The sequence below is a fragment of the Anopheles darlingi genome, chromosome 3 (assembly GCF_943734745.1).
Source record: "Anopheles darlingi chromosome 3, idAnoDarlMG_H_01, whole genome shotgun sequence".
In the NCBI taxonomy this organism is placed as follows: domain Eukaryota; kingdom Metazoa; phylum Arthropoda; class Insecta; order Diptera; family Culicidae; genus Anopheles; species Anopheles darlingi.
The window spans coordinates 44840191-44860151 of record NC_064875.1 but is presented as its reverse complement, the minus strand read 5'-3'; the positions used below and the strand labels follow the sequence as shown (position 1 = coordinate 44860151).

The 19961-nt window shown below is 49.4% G+C and overlaps 1 protein-coding gene across 1 annotated transcript; it reads right to left on the bottom strand.

Moving 5' to 3' along the window:
* Nucleotides 1-591: 591 nt before the first annotated feature.
* Nucleotides 592-14059, bottom strand: LOC125954668 (U-scoloptoxin(19)-Tl1a). The gene is made up of 3 exons (XM_049685149.1): nucleotides 13560-14059; nucleotides 1051-1200; nucleotides 592-950 (listed from the first exon to the last, which is right to left on the bottom strand). Exons 1-3 carry the CDS (start codon nucleotides 13696-13698, stop codon nucleotides 823-825), a joined length of 417 nt encoding a protein of 138 aa, XP_049541106.1. The 5' UTR covers nucleotides 13699-14059; the 3' UTR covers nucleotides 592-822.
* Nucleotides 14060-19961: the final 5902 nt, after the last annotated feature.

Sequence of the window (19961 nt, the reverse complement as noted above, 5' to 3'; positions counted from 1 at the left end):
GCATGGTCCATTACGAGCTCTAATCTAGCCTCCGGTTTGCCGATTTACCCGTGGCTGCCTCGGAATGCCACTTCCGTATCCGCCGTCTGCTCCGTCGACGCTGCACGAAAGTCGATCGAAAATGTTGAAATCTTGTTTCGACTTCAATTAATGTCGAAGTGTACAGCGCCATTGACGCCGCCGGCTGTACGTGAGCCTCTGCTGCAAGGACTGGCTGGCCTTCTTATCGGGCATGTGCCTCCACGACCGATGCCCGACCACCTAGGCCACCCCACAGATCGATCGAAAAGGAACTTACGCGCAGAGAGGCGCTCCGATAGTGTGGCTTTCGGCATCGGGAAGTGTTTATAGTGATAGCGTTTCGGTTAAGATTACATGCATCTCGATACTTTTCGAAACGGTGGGGGGGGAGGGTGGTTTTCCGGGGAGAAGGACTGGAGCGGACACTGGATCTGGAAATGCTTTTGCTCCAAAGCAGAAGCAGCAACTTTGGGCTCAGTAGCACTCGAGGCAGCTGCTCGAGGGCATTCCTTCCTTTACTTTCGGATCAGCACCACCATCAGCAAGCAAATAGAGAGCACTAAGACCGGCTTAAACTTAAAGCTCTTTCAACCGCACACACACTCACTCACTCACTCGCACACACACTCATACACACACGGTCACACTTTTATTGAACAGAATTCGTTTGTTGGTTTTGGTTTGCTTTGGCGGAAAGGTCATAAGCGTCTAGTTCCTAGCGGTTCCTATCTCTATCTCTGCTCCGAACGGAATGTCAACCTGGGCCGTCGTCTTCGTCGTCGTCGTCGTTGTCGTCATCGTCTAGCCAACTAATACGCAGCATCGCTGCCCATCGGTACAGTCCGCGGCCGGACGTTGCAGCGATTCGGCACACCGGTCCATGCAGGCCCCACGGTACTCGTGGCACGTCAGATTGCTGGCCGGTTTCACTGTTGTTGTTGAAAACGAAAGAAAATCGTGACACGTCGCATGATGAAGCAACTGAAAAGGAAATGGCGGACCCAACACCGCCGCCGGATCGGTCCTTACCCTCATAGCAGCAGTCAACACCGAGATGGCCATTCTCCGGGCAGAGACCACTGTTGGCCGGACGATGGTTGCATTCGCTCGTCTGCACACAGAACCCACCGAGCATCGCGCACGGTCGCTCCATCTTGTACAGCTTCACACCGAGATACGCTGGAATGGAATCGAGAAAAGATTAAAGTTGCAGTTAGAGATGTGCTTTAAGAAGTGCGCGCCGCTTAAGGATTAACACAAAAAGACTCAAATTCAATTTTTTTAAGCAAACTATCCACCTTCAATTTTTTGGTGTAAATAATATATTATAAATAACAACTTTTGAAGACAATTTGACAATAATCTGGAAAACATTTCTCAAAAATTGCGTTTATGGAATTAATTTATGAAAAGAGCATGTTTGTAATAATGCTCTTTATTCGGTTACCCATCATAGCTTTCAGTTGGGCCGTCTGAAACATCAAAACATTATTCTTTTGTTAGATAATGAGTTCATCCAGTTACTTCCAACGAGTGTTTGTTGAATTCCCAATTTTTCGATTTTTAGTAGCTTTCTAAAATTGAAAAAGTGATGCTTTTTACGATTTTGCCTCTAAAAACAAATGTCTATAATTACAAAAAAAAAGATTAGGAACAAAGTTGTTATGAAAACTCTAGTGAGCTATCTTCGTAGCAAATAATGTACAGTTGAACTATTAAAAATTTCAAATCCATCGTTGTTGTGCGTTAGTTTTGTGAAACACTCTTCAAACTAACGAAAATTGTTGAACCATGTATGAAAGGTGGTTTATCAAAAATCAATATCTTTGCACTTTTGCTATGATTGCTTCCAAAAAGTATACACACCCCTCTTGGAAGGATAAGCATCCATAAAAAAATGTAAAAAGTAAATGCGAATGAAAAAAAAATGGAATACCTTAGCTGCCCCTAAAACTATTCGAAGATTGGTAAAGAGACGAGTTCGCGGAGCAGCACAGATGGCACAGATGGCCCTCGAATGTGACGCTTCATCGCGCTACCTCCGTTGTCCGATGAATTCCACGAATCAATCGATCGATCAGCGTGACAATCAGGTAAAGTGGCCAGCCACCAGCCACCAGCCACCGGCTATCCATACGGCATTCCACGGAAGCGTGACCTCGGCGTTGGCGAGGACTCGTAAGTCAATATTTGCGCCGCGACACAAATCATTCGCTCGTATCCATATCCAACGCCATCGTTTATACTACGGTGCCTTGGTTCGATCTCTCATAATTCATTCCCTATCACGAGGACGACGACGAGGATGATGATGATGAAGATGATGATGACGAATGTTCGACTGACACAACTGTCTGCGGATAATAGCCTGGTCTGTTCTGGATGCAATACCGTACGTATCGCTCGAGATACACGCTCCATTGCGATTCCGAACCGAACTGTGACGTCAGAGATTAGGATGATTGTTTGTTGGGAGATTGTGCATGGGGATGGGGCCCGGGTTGGGATAATGCCCTGACCTATATCCGGTGTCCAGTGCCGGTGGCCCCCGGTTGCACGCATCCTTGGTTGGTGCTAATTGAACCGCAACTGATTCACTTCGCCACGCTCTGGTAGCGTTTGGCGTTCGAACCGTTCACCAGGCTGCCGGTGCCGGGGTGGGGCAGCAGCAGCAAAAAAAAAGCTCCAAACACTTGGCCAGCCAGCGTCAGCCAAGGGCCGAGGACGGTTTCGAATTTGTGGCCGACCATGCGTCTCCATCGGTAGCAGCAACGGAGTAGCATCGGTTCAATCACCGGTTACGCCTCGGTTACTTCGATTACTCAACTCCATTTGCAGCAATGGCAGCCATCGTGCAATGGCTATCGAGGCACAAAACCGTAACGCTAGGTATGGCTGAAGGTAATTGCACTCCAGGGCAACCAGTGCTCCGGCGTCAGTCTCTTCTGTGTATGTGTGTATGTATGAGTCATTAACGTGCCAATCGACCTTACCTCAGACAGATAGAGTTCGCAGAGATCTTTCGGTGCGTACCTTCGTACGCTCGAGACACCGACCGGCAGCACCAAGAAAGGCCAACAAAGCAACCGGACCATACACCAAAGGAATCCATAAAATCCTGAGTAACCGGAGAACCACACAACCACACCACAGAAAGATGCAAAAAAGAAATGGAAACAAAGCACACACTACAATCCAAAATGGCGTACCACAGAGAAAGAAACAGAGAGAGAGAGAGAGAGAGAGAGAGAGAGAGAGAGAGAAAAGGAGGGGGGGAGAGTGAACGAAAACCTTGACAGCCCGAAGAACGAACGAACGAGTTTAACGAACTGGAAAACGGTAAATAGAATGTGAAATGGATTTCAATCCTGGCGAAGATGGCCGCTACCTTTGTGGTCACTTCGGGAGAAGGAGCAGTAGCACGGACACGTAGCAGTAGCAACGGGGCTTCACAATGAAATCAACACACTCGACACACACACACACACCCATACGAGTATGCAGGTTCGTTAAATGCATGGCCAGCACGAGCCGCAACCATTATCTTTTTGGTTTTGAACACTCTTCACCCCCCGAAACGGAATGTCTGCTCGATCCTTTAAAGCGTATTTCAAAACTACAAAACTGTTGGCCATTCTTTTCCCTTACTTCGTGCCTTCCCAAAGCACGGATCGGCACGGATTGTTTCTGCACTAAACAATGCTAAAGTATGGGACCAGTCCAACCGGAACACGCTAAACGGATCATACGAGCGGCCCAACCCCTCGCCGGAGCGAAGCGAACGGATCGCCTGCTGTGGTCAGGATGTCGTTGAAGTTTTTTTCTTCGGTTTTTGCTTTGTTTTTTCACTGTTGGCCCACATCCACACGTGCTCAATCCGTGCGACCAGGTTTATTCGGACCCAGGCCCACCGTCAAATAGCCATTTTATGTCTCGATTTAGTTCCCTCGAGTTCGATCGCCGCAAGCGAGCGGACGACAATCACCACAGCACCACCCTCTTCCCCCGGGTGGGGGTGCACACCACCGCGTTGGCCATTAAATGGGAAAAGTTGGCAAACTTCCGACGCGAACGGCGGCTGCGGCGGCGTCGGCGGCGTCAACGTCAACTTCAACGTTACTCTGGCCCGAAACAAAAAAAAAGCAAGCGAGAAAAGCGAATCGGAAGTGAAACTTTCGCCACATGTGATGGTGAGCTTACGGGGAAGGTGGAAAGCGGATGGAAGGGTTGGTGGCCTGGCTGGTAGCAGCTGTGCCCGGTGTCCGGTCCGGAGCATCCGTAATCAGAGAACCTGTGTGCTGGCGCACCTGCTTCCAGCGACACCGGGCTCCGGGCCATTATCCATCTTACACAGCACCCCGCCCCCGTGGGGTGTGGTGTGGGTCCAAGTGACGGTCCAAGAAGATAGCTTCCGGATGGAAGGATTCATCCAGCAAGAGTCAAAAGACCGAACAAGAGAGAGAGAACGTGAGCAAGCGAAGGGAGAGGGAAGTCACACGTTAGCGACTATTTCCGGTTTCCCTCGGCGCTAGCTAGGGGTGCTGATGGCCCGGATGGTGCCAATGATGATGATGATGATGGCACAGGTGGTGGTCGGTTGCCGTGGATGTTCAATGTTCGCCTGATTTGAGCCGTTTCGCCGCTTCCGTGGAAGTTCCGTGGGGATGGCGCACTCGATCGGAGGCGGTGGAATTGAATGGATAACCATTTCCGGGATTTGCTTGCACGCCTTGCCCGTGGCCACCCGGGCCCTCTGCTACCCAAAAAGAAGGCGAAGAAAAACAAAATGCGGAACACGAGCGCACACCTGGTGTGCTGAGCGCAGGGGGTTGGGATAGGGGTGCAAATGGCAATTATCATGCAGCCGCCTGCACACACACACACACACCAGTCACCACCACCAGCATCAGCTACCAAGTGCCATTAGCATTAATAACATCATCATAAAAATAAGTCTCGCGCTACGCCGCTCGATAACCATTTTCATCCATTTTCATTCCGAGGCAAGAGGCAAGGCTTACTGCGATGTTGGAGATGCTCGTCGAGAGATGCCTACGATTTCCATATCCGGCGCATCGTGACCATTGATTACGATCAGCCCGCGCGCGCAGATATTGAGTGCTTTCCGGGGGCGGGGGGGGTGGGCAGGGAATGGATTGATGGAACGAACGGAAGAGAAAACGAAGCGAGAGCATATTTTGTGCCGATTCATCTTGTGCCACATTCACATTCTACGACGAGAACTGGAAATAAATTGGACTCTCGAAGTCCCCTGAAGAGGGCTACTACTACTACTACACTGTTGGCGCAGCATTTCTACTCTACTTCAAGAGATGCGCTCGTTTAATGCAATGGTTGCTAATGGAAAAACCCATTCCGATCATAGCGATGGATCCAACATGCACATAAATCCCACATTAATGTTGCACGCGCACTTCAAACGGGGTTTTGTGTGTGTGAGTGCCGATCATTTCCAATGTTATCTCGCTAATAAACGAGGAAAATCCACCCACCCCGCCCTCCCCCATTGGTGGTGGGTGCTAACGAACCCAATCATCAATCCCGGTACGGAGGTGATTGTTTCCAAAGCTAATTAAAGATAAATGGCCGCCTCTCACCCATCATCAAACAACTCATCAATATCAACCACGACCATCAGCACCATTATCACCACTGGGCGCGTGGGGAGGGAGGCGCGCACGCCGAGGAGAAACCAAAAGAAAAAACCAAACATCCCTTGAATATCTGTTTACATGACCCCGCCACTACCAGCACCACCACAAGCCTTTATCATTGTGTTGTTCATAATTTATGAACAAACAAAAGCCCCAATACATGCCGTACACACACACACACGCGCGCGCAAGCAGAGTGACATGGCAATAAATAGTCGGAAAAATCGAAATTCATTACCCAACCACCAACCACTACCGCCGCTATGCGTACCGCCATTCTGCGTATCATACGTACGGATAACACCCTTCTCATCATCCCCCAATCGGGCTTGCTTGCATTGCACCACGAGCTGACCCAAACCGGGGGCCCAGCGAGCGCAATGTCGGGTGTGTCCTGTCACCCGCCCAAGCGTTTATGATAAATAGATATTCAATCAAAGCCTCCTCCCTTACCGCACGCCCAATCGCACCATTAGTCATTCACACGTCCTTCGTCCTTTTTCCTGCTCGATACGGTGGTGGAGTGGGAGTTAGCTCCCTGCTGTCAGAGGTGGAAGGGTGGTAAATGACAGAAATGAAGTTGTTTTACGACCATCATCCCCTACGGACAGTGGCGTCGCTGGCGTCGCCGCCGTCGTCGTCGCCCTGGCCGTCATCATCGTCGTCATTATGTTTCTGTCAGGAACTGCTTACGCGGAAGGCTTATCGGATCGGCTCGGAGCTGGTGCTGGGGTCCCCGTGGGCCCAGTGCTAATGCCAGTGGTGGCCACCAGTTGGGCGTAAACAGGCGCCAATCGATTGGTAATTGGAAAATAATGTACCTGTAGTTCAGCGACACCTGCTGCTGGTGCTGCTACTGCTGCTGCTACTGTTAGTGACACCACCGCTTGTTTATGCCTTGGAATTGAGAGGCCAGTGAAGGGCATAAAATAGAAAAAATGAATCCTCCGGCTCACATTAGGTGTTTAATGGGCTTTCACCTAATGAATAGGGCAACTGCAACGACCCCTCTTTAACATCCTTCCAACACGATCGCCGTCGTCGTCGTCGTCGTGGTTAAATCGTTAAAGAAGGAAATGGTAACGAACGTGCAGCGCAGTTCGAGAGACCATAATGGCGATTCATTTGCTGCAAAACTCGAAACACAGTTCCAGCGAAACTCAGTAAAACCTTCCCGCTGGCCGGTCAGGCACTACCGGAAAGCGGAAGGAAAAGCCATGCCATGCTAACGATCCAATCAGCGAACGAATTTGCTTTCAAATGCTGCATTTCCTGCCAGAGCGTTCGCGCGAGCGAGCGCGCCTCCCATTCTCACAGCACCGAACGGTACGAAGGATATGATTTGAAGTGCGCTCCGTGTTCGGTTTTAGTTCTCTCATTTTTTCTTTTGCCTCCCTTTCCTCGCTTTTCCACCACGCTTTTCCCGTGCAGGCAGCAAAAGCTTTTCACGCAAAGCCGGAAACCGGAAGGGGCTTTAGATGGACAAGGAAAAAGTTTTGCCAGCTCGACCACAAACAGGGCGGCCCGACCGCTGGAGTGGAATCGGTCTGGTCGTAGCATTTGAAGCGGATATTAAAATGCATCCGGATCCGCTTTGCTAGTTTTCGGTGTTGTGTGTGTTGTTTTTTTGTTCCTCTTCTAATGTTTTATCTCACTTCCGGTCGGCTTATGACTTGACGATTTGACTTGGAGCCGCCATTAATGGCGCGTGCATTCAAGCGGCAAGTCGTGAGTGCAACGATGCCTTTCATCGGCGTGGCATTTATCGCCCGAGAATCGTTTCGTTGATTGCTGCACGGGGCGACCGGAATGGCATTTAGCGCCTTCTACGGCGGTGCAGTGCCTGCGGGGATCGATTCGGATTATACTAATTTGTTTCTATTCAAAACGCTGGTTTTTGCTTCTGTTTTAGATGTTTAGATTAGAATATTTATGGATAAGATTGTCTTTCTATCTAGAATTCTCTCAAAGCCATTAACACACTAGCACTGCATGATTCGCTGCAGAGAAAACATAAATTGCACTCAGTTACTAAACAACTGATTAATTTAACAAGGGCTCTATCAACATCACTTAGAAATCAACAACTATTAATTTGTTAGGTACTTCTTAGGCACATAACTCGATTATTTTAGGCGATAGAAGCATCGATAGGGTATTCAAAGATGCGCATGAGATTAAAGAGCTAAATTGCATCCTTCAAATGGAGAGAAAAAAAATCATTTGATTATTTTGAAGAGAAACCCATACAAACAATACAATTGTCCATACAGAACAATACAAGTACCTTTCTTGACTATTTTAGTGATACCTTTTTTGAAGTGGGTCTTTTTGAAAAAAGAAAAACAAAGAAGAATAAAAATCAAATCTATAGATATACGATTTTTTATATTTTAACTTAGATGTTTGGAGAAGAAAGCCAACACGTAAATTCTCGCATAGGTGTATAAACTTTTTTTCATACTGAATATTAAATTAGAGACTTTTATGTTTCACTTCATATCATCCAATGATGAATCAGCAGGTATAGCTGAATACATAAGGAAAAAAAACCAATAAACACCATTCCATTTGAGGCTATTGTCTAGGATGGAAATATAATTAGCAGTTTTGAAGATCTCTATATTGGTACTTCCACCACGATTCAAAGTATAATGCTCATTGGATTTCAATTCTCCTGCCGCAACACTAAGCAGCTCGCTAGCATCGTACTGCTGCTACGCCACTCTCATCAACAAGCAACAGAATTATATCAATTGCACTTGATTATCAGTCGATCAAGAGCGGCCGTCGAATGAATCCATCATCAAAGCGATTGTCTGTCCGGTGGACCGACCCATAAACGTCTCGCCCAACACTTCATTCAATCAAAACTCCTCACGCAACTACTACTACTACTCGTGCCTTACATGTCCCTTCCGTAACCGATACTCAATCGGGCGCCGGCCAAGAGATTGGTTCAAATAAATCATGGAGTAAATAAACATCATACTAACAATCCTCGGGACCGACCGCTTCTTCGCCTTTAGCCGCGTCCCCACTAAGCACTAGCACCGCTCCGTCAACAGTTTACGCAGGGTTCTCTTACTGTTTGACAATCAAACACACACACACACACACACACACGCACAGCAAGCCAACGGATCAATTCGGTTCGGCTTTTGTGTCCTTGTGATGCGGTCCAACGTGTGACTTTCGTCACGAGCCGGTGTCACGAGGAATCGAGTCCGCAGTCCAGGAGGTTGAGGTCTGTGCGCAACCATCGGCGAGGGGGCCACGATATTATAATCAATCATCATCGAACGAACGGACACTGACGATGGCGTCCGATAAAACCGACGGCACCGACGCAAACCAGTAACGGTCGCCTACTGTGTATGCGTTGCACGTGCCAAATCGGAGAAGGACGTTACGCACGGACCCGATCCCGTACGCGCGCGCGAATGTCCTGCGCCGTTACTTCCGGGGAGGGCGAGGGCGCGCTTTCCAGTGGCACTAATGGCGCGAAAAGACTCCAGTGCGGTCGATCGATCGATCCGAAATCGAGGCACACTCGATGCCCGCGTCGTACCGTCGTACGGCCATCTTCATTTTGTCATCCAAGCAGCCGGATAATGGCGTACCGTGTACGTGGCCCCGTAGCCAGGCATTAGGCCAAGACGTGGGGCCGAGGGCCGTGGCCGGGACCGGGGCCGGGGCCGGGGCCGGGGCCGAGGCCAGGAAATCCAATCTAGGGGAAAATAGCCTAGAATTCGGTGTTACGCCCCGTACGCCATCAATCAATGGGATGTCAGAGCGACCAATGGAGGTGGTTAAAGGAGGCCGTAAAGCCACACGCCACAGTGCGCGCGCGTGTGTGCGTGTGCGCTAGTGTACGTGCCGAGGGTTTTCAAAATTGGCTTCCAGAAGACAATCCGCCATTTCCATCGAACCATGAAACCATCGAATGAAGATCATTATACAGTCCCGAGCTCCCGAGATTGCCGAAGATCGGTAAGTAATTACGCTGTCAATAACTGGATTTCGGATCTGCGGCGGCGGGACCATCGTGGTGGTTGATTTCCTGTCGGTTTCGATTGTGTCTAGACACACTTGAAGCGACCGGACGAGGACGAAGAGCATCGCTTACGTCGTCGTTGATTTCGCGATTCCAATCCAATGCTGGTAAACCCATAGGGGGCAGGACGCAGAACGGATTGCATCGAGCGGAAACGCTAAATGTATCTCTGTGTATGTGTGCGCAGATACCCAGCGCACCCTCTAGTGCCCCCCCCCCCCCCTCCCACCGTCCCCTTGTTGGGAGGGATCAACTTTGCGAATTAAAACTTTGCTTCGGAGACAGACGGGCCTTTTGGCCGTTTTTTTTTGGTTCCCTCGTCGCTCATCCTTTTTGGCTGCCAGCGAACCGATCCTAGGCGTGCCTGGTGCCTGGTCCCAGGCCCCAAATCAATGCAATCCGCCAATCAGCTGCTGCTGCTGCTGCTAGCGATCCGTACCAAGCGCTGCTGAATGATTTATGAGCATTACTAACGAAATGGCACAGCAGCTTCTGTACATAAATCTCATCGAGCTGGAGCCCCCTAGGCCATCAAAAGCTTTAGCTTCGTCAGGCGCACCTCCGAAAATAAAAAAAAGCAAGAAGAAAATGCTAAATGACATTTACTTTCGATGGCACAAGCTGACGACGACGATGCCTTAGTCCTGTCTAGGATATTTATGGTCCAAAGTTTGTTTCATTTCCTACTTTGAGTTTTGAGAGCCATCGGCCATCGGTGGGCATATGCTACGGTGGGTACCATACCCCCCCCCCCCCCCTTCCATAGTCTCGTTACATAGCGATTACGCAACAAGTTTGTTTGTTTTTTTTTATATGAGATCTGCCTCATCGCCCGCGTAACGAGTGGCGAGTGCATGAAAGTCAATGAGTCGGCAATGACGGCTCCACTCGCTCAACTCGCTTGTCAGTGCGCACAAGTCACATCCAGCAACATACGTATACTCGCAACTTTTAATGTTTTTCGTGTCCCTTCCTTCCCCGAAAAAAAACGGGCAAATACATTCAGAACCAATTTCAAACTCCTGTTTCTTGTAAGGTTTGTTTTTTGGGGTTCCACGCCGTTCAGGAAGATTGAAAAGATGACAAGTTTCGTGTTTCGAGCCGGCCGGCTAGTCTGACAAGCTGGAAGGCCTTACGCAGGTCTTCCTTCCTTCCCGAAACTCGAAACACTCGCTGCTCTTAGCTCATTAAAATCGTATGCTATGTGTGCATCATTACCATACTGCTCCTTGCCACAGCGACACACACACACAGAGGGGACTTTCCTCGAAACGAATCACTTTCTGCCAGCTACAGAAAAGCTCCGCAAAAACTTTCTTTCGCGATCCCTCGCCGCACGCACACACACACATTCGCCGCGGATGAAACAGCTGCTTTTAATGTATCATCAACGTGGCATCATCATCAGAGGGAAGCAATGATGCAACCGCTCTGGCCTGGCCTGGCCTGGCCTGGCCGGTGCCCTCTCGCAGTCGAGAAACAACGGGAAAAGAAATGGTTGGAACTAACTTTTACCTTGCTCGATGCTCCCCGCGATGGCGGCCCGCGAAAAGGACAGCTTCTATTCCTCTTCCTCCTTTTTTGTTATTTCAAGAGCCCTCCCCTTCCCGGAACCCATTAGTTTCGGGAAAGTTATTCAAATTGCTGCCGGTGCCCGGTTGGTTGCGGCGCGGCGATAAGCCCCAACTCCCTACCCTCCCCCTCCCTGTTCGGCAACTCGGAAACATCGGCGAAGATCCGAAAGATCCGGATCCTACCCCGAGTTCCAAAACGTCAAACGGTGGACGAAAGCATCGCATTGTCGCAGGTCAACCAACCAACACAGATCCAAGCAGGCCAACCCGGCCTACTGCTGGTGTACTGTGCAGCTCCTGGCACGGGAGTCCGTGGCTCAGCTTAATTGCCGCGAATCCTGCTCGCGATGATTCGCGCGCCCTTTTCACTCCGGTGAACAATTTCAGGCCGTTGGAAAAGAGAGGGGGGGGAATATTGCCACGGGGCACGGCAACGCTGCCGGTGGCAAAAACTACGCCATCGCGCATTTTTAGTGCGCTGTGAAAACAATGCAAAAGTGAAACGGAATGGGAACAGTTGCCGCTGTTGCTGCTGTGACAATCCGGTCGTTGGTGCAGCTGGCGCAAGGCGCCATTCCCATCCCGGCGAACAACAACTTTTAACTTCCTGCCTCTTCCTAATGGAGAACGGGCTTCCGGAATGAGTCGCGAGCGCACATTATGGAAAACTCCGCAACTCCACACCCAAAAAAACGGAAAATGGTGGCATCATAAACAGGATTTTTAAACCGGAGCCGACCGCTTCGACTCGCTCTCGACCCTTACGGCACACAAACCAATCAACAACACGATTATCGCAACGAGCCGGGGCCAGTCCACACCGGCCACCGCACCGCGCTCCACTTTTTGCTCCGTTTCCTTGTTTCCCTTCGTTCTCGCGTAGAATTCGCGTTCCGTTGTCATCTGCAAAAATGATTCCACCGTGGGCTATTAATGCAATTAATTTCCTTGTTCTCCTTCGGCCCGTTCTGCGGCCAACGTTGCGGCTGCACTCCGGTACCGACGGAAGGCAATAAGGAAGCTCGAAGCGAACATTGCAGACCATTTCCAGTACGACAACGAAGGCTACAGCCACACACACAGACACAGAGCGAGCGCGCGCTAGCACACAGGCGCTAATGGGCAATTCTGGCCAGCAACCGAACGTCCGTTCCGCGTCGAGGGAAATGTCCTGACTCCTCCTCCGACTCCTCTCTCGGTCACGGTTACGGTTCGGAAGAAAATTGTCCCGCAAAGTACCGGACCGAACGGCCGAGACCCTCTCGGTTGTGCTCAACATTTCAGCAAAGTTTCCCCCGTCTTGTGCACCATCCGCTACCACGACGTTTCAGCGCCCGGGAGTTTTCTTGGCCCAGGCACTTTACGGTACCTACCGTTCCCACCGTTCAAATTAAGTTCAATTTTAGCACGGAGCACGGGCACGGACACGGCAGCCGCTGGCGTGGACAAAGTTTGCCCTGCGGCACTGGCAACGTGGCCACGGACACGGGCACGGATAAGCTCCGGTTTGAAGATTGGCTCTCAAATTGGATGCTGCGGTCTCGCCGCAGCATCCCTCGCTAGAGCTATTATTGAATATTGCAGCTACATTCCGTGAGCAAATTGATGCATTTTGCCCAACGGGGCAGGACATTGGATAGCTGACAGCCCCTGGACTGATGGAGCCTGGAGCCTGGAGCCTGGTCGTGGGCGGAAGCGACGAAATTAGTGGTTTTACTATGCAGATGCGGAACACTTTCGGACGCGCTGCACGCTGCAAGATACCAGCAAGGCTTCGAGTCTTGGAACGAATTCTTAGCACCGGTGCAAAGGTCCGAGAACTCGCGTTTCCTCATTCCCAAAAGAGGGAAAAACAGAGAGTAAACTGTGAACATTAACGCGCATAAAGCAACATTTTTGAACCATTACGTAGCCATTCTACGTAGCCGGTGGTGCGAGTTTTGTAATTGATTCGAAACGCTGATAACATGATTCCTTCCAGAACAGCGAAATAGCGAACCGTGAGCGCGCTGAGTTGATAAGCAGTAATCAAACGATCAGCAGCCAAACAACCTGATGGTCACACGGTCGACGATCCTTATCAGCGATCACCTTGAATGAATGTTTTGCGTTTTTCTTTTTTCAAGCAACAGTGAACAGCCAAGCGTGCTTCAATATACTAGAGGCGAGCAATTCGACAAAAAGGAATTGACGAGAGAAAAAAAATAGTTCAACGAAATATTGATCACTTACAGTCCTGATCCGGTTGCTCCGTGGCCGCACTCTTCGGCTGGTCCGTATCCTGTACCGGCAGTGGCGGTATCTCCGCACTATCACCGATACAGATGGCGAGCGCCACCAACAACAGCGCAGCGACGGCGTTGGAGTTCATCTTGGATTCAGACTCTGCGACAGAATAAACCACGAAATGCGACACGAAATTTGGACGATCAAAAGTCTTATCCGGTGATCCTGGTGGCGTTTAAACCTTGGACTACACCACAACAACAACAACAACAACAACACTGGAGCCTAGGAGCACTGGGAATACCCGGACAAGTCAAGACGACAACGACGGCTATCGCGAAACGGAACGGTGCGCAAGATGGTCGGATTTGAAACAAAACAAACAAAAAAACTGGAAATGTTAATAAGCGGTGTGGCACCGGGCGGTGGCGCGCGCACACACAACAGGCAACAAGCAAACCGGTGTTAAAGCTGTCCAACGACCAACTAACTGCTACTGATGAGTAATCAATTGCCTTTATATAGACTCTGCGGGCTGGCGGGTGTGACGACGACGACGACGATGACGACCCCCACAGCCTCGTTCGCGGGTAAGCGCAACCCCGCACCCACTGGTGGCCCGACTTGTGTTGGTGGCCATTTGCACTTCTTTTCAAACCCCCTCACACCCTCACCCCCTCACCCCAGCTGCTCGCCGGTTTTTTTTTTTTGTATTTGCCGTTTTGTTTTGCCTTTCAGGCGACAACAATCGCCACGTCCTCTTCGCGCTCGCGCGCTCCCCGATGGGTCACAATTGGGTGTCGTCAGGCACCACACGGCACGGTGTCAACCCGTTCAACCATCGTCAACGGCGCCATCATCATCATCATCATCAGCAGCGTGGCGCATCAGTGGCGCATCAGCAGCGTGATGGTGGCAGCCCTCGCATCAAAAACCATCGTTGTTGCGGTCGACGTTCGTCGCGTCGGTGGTTCGCGTGCCGCGTGATGCGTTTACCCGTGCCCGTGGAGGTCGATTGGTGCTGATGCCATGGCCCAGCGGCTCATGGTTTTACAACGGTAAACAATTTACAAAAACATTAACACACCAACTACCCTCTCTAGTCGTTCTGGTTTCTCTGGTGACGCTCTCACTTGACGCCCTGTCCCGGGCGGATGCCGACTGGGCTCTCGGGATCGGGACTCACCGCATAACAATTCGTTTTGCGGTCGTTTCGAAGCGATTCCCATAGCCGGAGTGAGCTATGGTGAGGCTTTAGGCGCGCGGGAAGCGATCGTTAATGTAAGCTACGTGATGCGTTGCGTCGCTAGTGACGACACGATGCACCGCTGCAGCAGCTGCAGGTGTATGGGTGAGCTGCATCTCACGATCGTTTTCACCTTCACCGCCAGCTTCGACCGGCTGATATGGATCGCAGGTTCGCAATACAAAGAGCACTGCTTCGTCGTGGCATTAAATGGAAGCAATGGTTTGGGATTTTTTGTTTTGCTCAAAACAAGGTGTCATGTTTAGGTTTCGCGCAATATAGAGAAGAGAGGGTGTATTTTGAAAAATGTATATTTATAATGTTAGTTTCGCTAGAGAGACACAAGAGAGAGAGCGAGAGGCTATTCATTTAATAGCGTAGTAGATTGAAACGATAGCTAAAAATTATGAATCTATTAGACACTCTATTTGCTGCTTATGCTTTGCTTCTGCGCAGAGCAGAAATTAATTTTACTGGCGGAACATTTAAGAGAGAGGTAGCTTAAGGTTCTTTCGAGACAAACAAACATGTTTGTTTAAACAACTTTTTGTGGACATTATTTTTACATTTTAGCTTTATTTTAGACAGCAAATCGTTTCGGATCGGTTCCGTCGTTTTGATGCAAAGAAAGATATCGATTTTTAAAGTGTTTGTCTTGAGCGGCTCGCTTTGACTGTTGAGATACACTGAACCATAGATAAACCGCAGCGGTTTAATCGATACATTGTGGCTCGTATTTTAATGCAACAGCACATATTTAAAAAAAACTGTAGTTTTGCCAAGAAATTTCCAAAACTATGAAATTTGCCTTTATTATAAAAAAAATAGGTACCACTTGCTAACAATCTACTCATTGGTCAATATCTCGTACAACGTACAATTTCGCAAACATGTATAACATGTACGCCAGTTAGGGACAAAAATATTTTCAAAACTTGTAAACAAACAACATGGTGATTAATAAGTTAAACAAGACCGATCCGTTGGCTACGCGCTGGTCTAACAGTAATCAGCAGCAACCCAGTAGGCCTGGAATAGTCACACTTATTTGCACCAAAGCATGTAGAAACATGGTCGAGAAAGGTGAATTTGACGAATTTCTAAGCATTTGTAGCATTTTATTGATCGTTAAATGCGTTCTGTAACGATAGCGACATTAGAAAAATTAACTTTTACCAATTGCAAATGATTACTTTCACTGATGACGATGGGTGCTTGCTATTGTCAAAATCTTTTATCGCTTAGAATTTTGCATACCCAACCATTTTTCATTTGTAAATATTTTAAAATACTTTTACATCCATTACACAATCAACAACTATCTTAATTATTGCAATCAAATGTCATTGCTTAACATGTTGAGTACGAAATAAACCATCAAATCATCTTCATCGTTATAAAGAATAACCGATTTTCAACCATTTAAAGGAGAGATACCAGAACATTCCAGCGGGAAAAACCTTACAAATCCGCCTCCCTAAACCCCAACGCTCACACCATTATGGCACCATATGGTGGTAGAGTGCGACGACAATAATGGCTATCGCTTCGCATTACATGCTCTTACCATGCGATCCTCTAGGCGCCCCACCTTCCTGGTACATGGCACCTGGCACCAGGGAGCACTCTGCAACACCTCGCCCCCCCTTCGGCTCACCGGAAGTGCGGACAGTAAATGATCTTCGTGTGTGAGTAACGGCAGCATGTTGCAGTTTGCAAAAACCCGACCATCGTACCATGATAAATGCCCGCAGCCACATTTCACCGGACGACCACCAACGACCAGCGTAATAGATTTTTACATATTCCCCTCCACCCGGTATACCCCTTTCCGCGATGCTATGCAACCCCTCCCACCCCCCCCCCCCTTTGGCATCGCTAATCCACCCCCACCATTGTTGGCGTATGCAAAATGGATTTTAATAAAGTGCACACACCGTCGGGTTCAAGTGCCATAATGGCAGGAAATGTGACTTTCTGCTAGGGATAAGTGCACACACACACACGCGCAGACACTTGTGTACGTGTGTGTGTTCCGGGGAGCGAGTGGCCGGATGTGAGACTTGCAGCCACCCGCTGCAATCCGGTGCACTAGGAACACCGTTAGTGTGTTCATTCGTGTGCCTAGTACGGCTGATCTGGCGGGATTGTTCATGCTGCTGGCAGCGTTATATTGCACTAGGAATTATGAGTTCTAATGAGGTATAATGTTGAGTAAACATGCGTGCCAGCGCAGCGGCAGGCTAGTAGTGGCCGCTAATCGGCTGGACCTTCGATGAATAAATTAAATACTTTGCAAAATACATGCATATACGCTCACATCTCCCCTCGCGATGTTTACTGTCTCTAATTTATTAATAAAATTGCACTTGCACTAGGAGAGTAGTGTGCGAGTGCATTCAAAAACCCGGTCCACAAGAGACTACACTATAGTGTCCGTTCGCTGCTCATCGGATCAACTATAAACCGCGCGGCGCGAAACCATTAGCGGCCCTATAACTACTCGTTATCACATTATTTAATTATTGCGAACGGAATCGGCTGCGCTCAGTGAGACCTCTTCACATACACTCTGCAGCAATGTGCTGTGCCCCTAGGCCATAATTTAAAAAGCGGCTCAACGCGCCACTCAAAACCCTTCCCTGTCCTCGCTTCAAACGAATGCTGAGGTCCACTGGGTGTTAATAATTTATTCGAAACGATTCAAGGGATTAAGCGAATGCCCACAAAAATGCTCCAATTTGCATGAGCATAAATTGTTTCACCCGACCACGAGTGAGTGCGTGTGTGTGTGTGTGTGTGTGTGTGTGTGGTCACTGCGTTCCGTTGCGCTGGTTCCCCCTCCCGGCCCGGGCCCGGTGCCGGTTTCATTAAAGTCGAGAAGAGAAATGGTGGCTCATTAAAGGCCACCATAGGCCATGGTGGCCTCTGCATCAGCTCTCCATCTGGTTTTTTTTTCTTTGCTGGCCGCCACGTTCGTCGGCTGCGTTCTCAAACGAAACGACATACATTGCGTCCCACTCCAAAAAAAGGGAAGTGCACATGGCCACCGCACATTAGGTTTGGGGGGAAAGGTATGCTGCGCCAAAGGCTCGGTTGCTGCTGCTGTTGCGGTGACGATGGCGTATCGTACGCCAGTGTCGCTTGGCCGGTGAATTCCGGTGGAATTTTATTTTTTTGCGGCCCACCACCATCAAGGAATGCAGACAAAAACACCTCAAAAGCCATCCGAGCAAGCAGTGGAACGAGCAATTGTGGCCTGGCAATTTCGACTATTTGCTGTCGACGAGCACACACACTGCAGTGGTGCTGATGCTGCATTGCCGAGGAGCAGCACCAGCAGCAGCAGCAGCAGCAGTTCAAAGGCAGACAAATACACTTGTTTCTTCTAACCCAATTGCGGCGCTGGCCGGATGTGGCCGGAGAGATTTGAAAGAGGAAGAGACAGAGACAGAGCAGTATGGCGGTTTTTGTCATTTTCCCTGTTTTTAATTTTACTTTTTGCTGGCTGGAAAGGTCGCTCTCTGTCTGTGTGTGTGGTTACGGGCAGAGAGATTTATGAAATCCCTGGTAGATTGGAGGTGATTCGAGTCAATTTTGGGGGTTGTTGCATCTCGACCAAAAGTACCAAAAAAGCGGGAGAGATTATTGTTCCAACACAGCGCTTTTGGCAAAAGGATTCTGAAATAGTTTTTCCTCCCCGTGAACACGCGAAATATGTTCACCTTGTGGGGCGCTCAACAGATGAGCCACTGACAATGCTCTGGGGGCGAGGGATTGCAAAGAACATAATCCTTTCAACAAGAGAAAAATAGAATCAAAAGGATATACTCCATTGGTGCTGGAGGAAGGAAAAATATTATCATGCTCGGCAATTCTCGAACTCGAACAGCTCAAGACACTTAACAGTTCATTTGCAGTAGCATCATCCCAGTAGCCATCCCGGATAGCACCGAACAACCCATTTCGACGACGATCCTTAACCGTCGATCCATTCGACAAATCATTCCGATAAGCCACCGGACGAAATCGAGGAAAATCCTCACCCCAGGAAGTGGCGCCCGGGCCAGAGTGCGTCGTGTTTTAGTGCGATCATTCCGGCCAACACTTTGGTGAACACTATAGTTTCACTGCCACCAGAAGGAAGGCCCTCAAATGACCCAACAACTTTGAGCGAAAGCATCGCAACGCAACCGAACCAAACCGTTCGAACCGTTCGAACCGAAGTGCCGATTAAAGGGCCTCGTTCCGAATCGGGGGGGGGGGGGGTTTGCAGCATTTTCCACTAGATTAGCCACCGGGCGACCACCACTCAGCACTCGAGTGTTTGTGCGGGGTTTGGACCGTCAGCAGATCTCTTGCTTCTCGGCACAAACGCGCACCGTCAGCGCTGGTAATGGTTAAAGGAACCATTCGCTTGGAAGCCGAGCGAGCGAGCTCGACTTCGAAAGATGCCACAACCACCAGGGTGGCAGGGGGGAAGGGGGAGAGGAAAAATGTGTGAAACAAACGAAAACAGAACGCCGAAAAGCGGGTGGCCGGCGGGGACCATCCGACCGGACCGGGATGGTTGGTAGTTTGACGTACTTAGTTGCATGGAAAATTCGAATTTCGTTTCGGAATGCAGCCACTCTCGCCACTCTCTCGACACGGTTCGACATTTCGACCAACCGTCGAACGATGTCGATGGGCCATCGTTCGAACTGCGAACTTCATCTTTGCCCCATTTTCATCAGCATGATTTGGCGGATGATTATCGATTTTTGATTTTACGATTATTTTTATGAAGATCAAATCACCGCACATTCGAACAGAACGGTGAACTTGGATCGTGATGGTGTTCTGAGGCTCTGGTTGATCAACTTACCTTTCGCGTCAGACAGAGACGCCTGTACAAGTCGAGCCAGTAAAATGGCGATATACTTAGCCAATGTGTGCTGTGATTGAGAGAGAGAGAGAGAGCGAACGAGAATGTTTCTATTAAAGCGAGCTCGCTGGCACTTTAAAGTTTGCAGCCCGGGGATTTATCGGATCCGGTCAGGCTCACCGGGCCTCGTTGTCCCCCTGGGAAGGGAGGGGGGGGGGAAGAGAACCATCCCGGTATCCTTGAAAGGATTTCCGTTTCGTTGCGCCGGTGGAGAAGGAAATTAACCGAATTGCTC

Excerpts from the sequence above, each read along its gene's own strand:
- LOC125954668 (XM_049685149.1), bottom strand. The coding sequence starts at position 13,698 with ATGAACTCCAACGCCGTCGCTGCGCTGTTGTTGGTGGCGCTCGCCATC. Across the intron at positions 1,201-13,559 it reads GGAGCAACCGGATCAGGACT|CGTATCTCGGTGTGAAGCTG; the intron begins GTAAGTGATCAA and ends ATTCCATTCCAG. Across the intron at positions 951-1,050 it reads TGTTGACTGCTGCTATGAGG|TGAAACCGGCCAGCAATCTG; the intron begins GTAAGGACCGAT and ends CAACAACAACAG.